The 3,369-nt window shown below is 43.2% G+C and overlaps 1 protein-coding gene across 1 annotated transcript; it reads right to left on the bottom strand.

Moving 5' to 3' along the window:
• Window positions 1–996: 996 nt before the first annotated feature.
• On the bottom strand, window positions 997–1,608 carry LOC121860329 (putative RNA-binding protein Luc7-like 2). Its single transcript, XM_042357396.1, has one exon. The coding sequence runs from the start codon at window positions 1,606–1,608 to the stop codon at window positions 997–999; it is 612 nt and encodes a 203-aa protein (XP_042213330.1).
• Between the last annotated feature and the right edge of the window lie 1,761 nt (window positions 1,609–3,369).

The raw sequence follows: 3,369 nt of genomic DNA, 5'->3' as shown, positions 1-3,369 counted from the left end.
GCTTAGTGTTTGAGACCAGCTTAGTGTTTGAGACCAGCTGAGTGTTTGAGACCAGCTGAGTGTTTGAGACCAGCTGAGTGTTTGAGACCAGCTTAGTGTTTGAGACCAGCTGAGTGTTTGAGGCCAGCTGAGTGTTTGAGACCAGCTGAGTGTTTGAGACCAGCTGAGTGTTTGAGACCAGCTGAGTGTTTGGGGACCAGCTGAGTGTTTGAGACCAGCTGGAGTGCTTGGAGAGACCAGCTGAGTGTTTGAGACCAGCTGAGTGTTTGGGACCAGCCTGAGTGTTTGAGACCAGCTGAGTGTTTGAGACCAGCTGAGTGTTTGAGACCAGCTGAGTGTTTGAGACCAGCTGAGTGTTTGAGACCAGCTGAGTGTTTGAGACCAGCTGAGTGTTTGAGACCAGCTGAGTGTTTGGGACCAGCTGAGTGTTTGAGACCAGCTGAGTGTTTGAGACCAGCTGAGTGTTTGAGACCAGCTGAGTGTTTGGGACCAGCTGAGTGTTTGAGACCAGCTGAGTGTTTTAAGTATCCGTTGATCCTAAATAAAGGTAATTTGAACATATTCCTCTTAGTGTAAGTAATTTCTAAGATAACACAAGAATAATTGGGAATACCATGTTTTATAAGGTAGAAAAATATCTGGATATATTGTATTCTAAGATAACACAGCATTTATTTGTCATAACATACAATCCAAGATAACATAACTATCAGGATATCTTGTACCAGCTACTTTAAAATAACACAACTGTGAGTCATGTATAACACCTCCTGAGTCATTCACAGTACAAAAGTGATCATCATCGTTAATGTTTATTTTGGTATTAGCACTGCAAGCGACCAGCCTTGACTTGTCTTAATATGGTAATGTTTACGTTATGCAAGGTCCTCTTTGAAGATTAACAAGAGGTTATTGACTAAACTCTCTATTTACCAGCTTGTCTGTTTGTCAGTCTTTTATTTGGCTTCTCAATTATCTGTCTGTCTGTTTATCCGTTCATATAAATATGTTCGTTGGTAAATTCGTATCAGTAGGTCTCGAAACCTTTTTTTTCAGGTCTCTATCTCGTGTGCTTGGGTCTTGGTCTCGTGTGCTTGGGTTTTGGTCTCGTGTGCTTGGGTCTTGGTCTCGTGTGCTTGGGTTTTGGTCTCGTGTGCTTGGGTCTTGGTCTCGTGTGCTTGGGTCTTGGTCTCGTGTGCTTGGGTCTTGGTCTCGTGTGCTTGGGTTTTGGTCTCGTGTGCTTGGTTCTCGATCTCGTGTGCTTGGGTCTTGGTCTCGTGTGCTTGGGTCTCGATCTCGTGTGCTTGGGTCTTGGTCTCGTAGAGTTTGGGTCTGATCTCGTGTGCTTGGTCTCGATCTGTGTGCTTGGTCTTGGTCTCTGTGTGCTTGGGTCTTGGTCTCGTGTGCTTGGGTCTTGGTCTCGTGTGCTTGGGTTTTGGTCTCGTGTGCTTGGTTCTCGATCTCGTGTGCTTGGGTCTTGGTCTCGTGTGCTTGGGTCTTGGTCTCGTGTGCTTGGGTCTTGGTCTCGTGTACTTGGGTCTCGATCTCGTGTGCTTGGGTCTCGATCTCGTGTGCTTGGGTCTTGGTCTCGTGTATCTGTTTATTCATTTGTTTTTATGCATTTTGATCGTCAGTTTTATGGAGATATTTTTGCATGAGCGAATGTTGCAACAAATCTATCTATCTATCTATCTAGCTATCTATCTATCTATCTATCTATCTATCTATCTATCTCTGTCTACGACCTGGTAACTCCGTGTCCTGTATACCACCTTGGTCAGACGGTCACCAGTTTATTAATAATACAATCTTTCACAGTCATTCCATCATCATTACCAACAGTTATTCCCACAGTCATTTTCAACACTTGGTAGACAGCAGTGAGCAGCTCCTGATCGGCCAACACGGTCATATTGACAGCCAGCCGTGCGGTTAACGAGGTCTGAAGGAGTGTTTAGTTCGTGTTCGTTCGTGTCTGATGTTTAACTTCCATCAAACTCCTTACCTGATTCGTTTAGTTCGTGTTCGTTCGTGTCTGATGTTTAGCTTCTATCAAACTCCTTACCTGATTCGTTTAGTTCGTGTTCGTTCGTGTTTGATGTTTAGCTTCCATCAAACTCCTTGCCTGATTCGTTTAGTTAGTGTTCGTTCGTGTCTGAAGTTTAGCTTCTATCAAACTCCTTGCCTGATTCGTTTAGTTCGTGTTCGTTCGTGTCTGACATTTTAGCTTCTATCAAACTCCTTACCTGATTCGTTTAGTTCGTGTTCGTTCGTGTCTGATGTTTAGCTTCCATCAAACTCCTTGCCTGATTCGTTTAGTTCGTGTTCGTTCGTGTCTGACGTTTTGATTCGTTTAGTTCGTGTTCGTTCGTGCGATGTTTTACCTTCTATCAAACTCCTTACCTGATTCGTTTGGTTCGTGTTCGTTCGTGTCTGACATTTTAGCTTCTATCAAACTCCTTACCTGATTCGTTTTGGTTCGTGTTCGTTCGTCTGTGTTTTAGCTTCTATCAAACTCCTTACCTGATTCGTTTGGTTCGTGTTCGTTTCGTGTCTGACATTTGCTTCCATCAAACTCCTTACCTGATTCGTTTAGTTCGTGATTCGTTTCGTGTCTGACGTTTTAGCTTCTATCAAACTCACTTACCTGATTCGTTGGATTCGTGTTCGTTCGTGTCTGACATTTGCTTCTATCAAATTCATACCTGATTCGTTTAGTTCGTGTTCGTTCATTCATCTGATGTTTAGATTCCATCAAACTCCTTACCTGATTCGTTTAGTTCGTGTTCGTTCGTGTCTGATGTTTGCTTCTATCAAACTCCCTGCCTGATTCGTTTAGTTCGTGTTCGTTCGTGTCTGACGTTTTAGCTTCTATCAAGCTTCCTTGCCTGATTCGTTTATTCCAGGTGTTCGTTCGTGTCTGAAGTTTGCTTCTATCAAACCCCTTGCCTGATTCGTTTGGTTAAATTGTTCGTTCGTGTCTGATGTTTAGCTTCCATCAAACTCCTTGCCTGATTCGTTTAGTTCGTGTTCGTTCGTGTCTGACGTTTTAGCTTCTATCAAACTCCTTACCTGATTCGTTTAGTTCGTGTTCGTTCGTGTCTGATGTTTAGCTTCCATCAAACTCCTTGCCTGATTCGTTTAGTTCGTGTTCGTTCGTGTCTGACGTTTTAGCTTCTATCAAACTCCTTACCTGATTCGTTTAGTTCGTGTTCGTTCGTGTCTGACATTTTAGCTTCTATCAAACTCCTTACCTGATTCGTTTAGTTCGTGTTCGTTCGTGTCTGACGTTTTAGCTTCTATCAAACTCCTTACCTGATTCGTTTAGTTCGTGTTCGTTCGTGTCTGACGTTTTAGCTTCTATCAAAC

This window comes from Homarus americanus, unplaced genomic scaffold (assembly GCF_018991925.1).
Source record: "Homarus americanus isolate GMGI-L3 unplaced genomic scaffold, GMGI_Hamer_2.0 scaffold6367, whole genome shotgun sequence".
NCBI classification, from domain to species: Eukaryota; Metazoa; Arthropoda; class Malacostraca; order Decapoda; family Nephropidae; genus Homarus; species Homarus americanus.
This window is presented reverse-complemented; position numbering and strand designations above follow the sequence as displayed.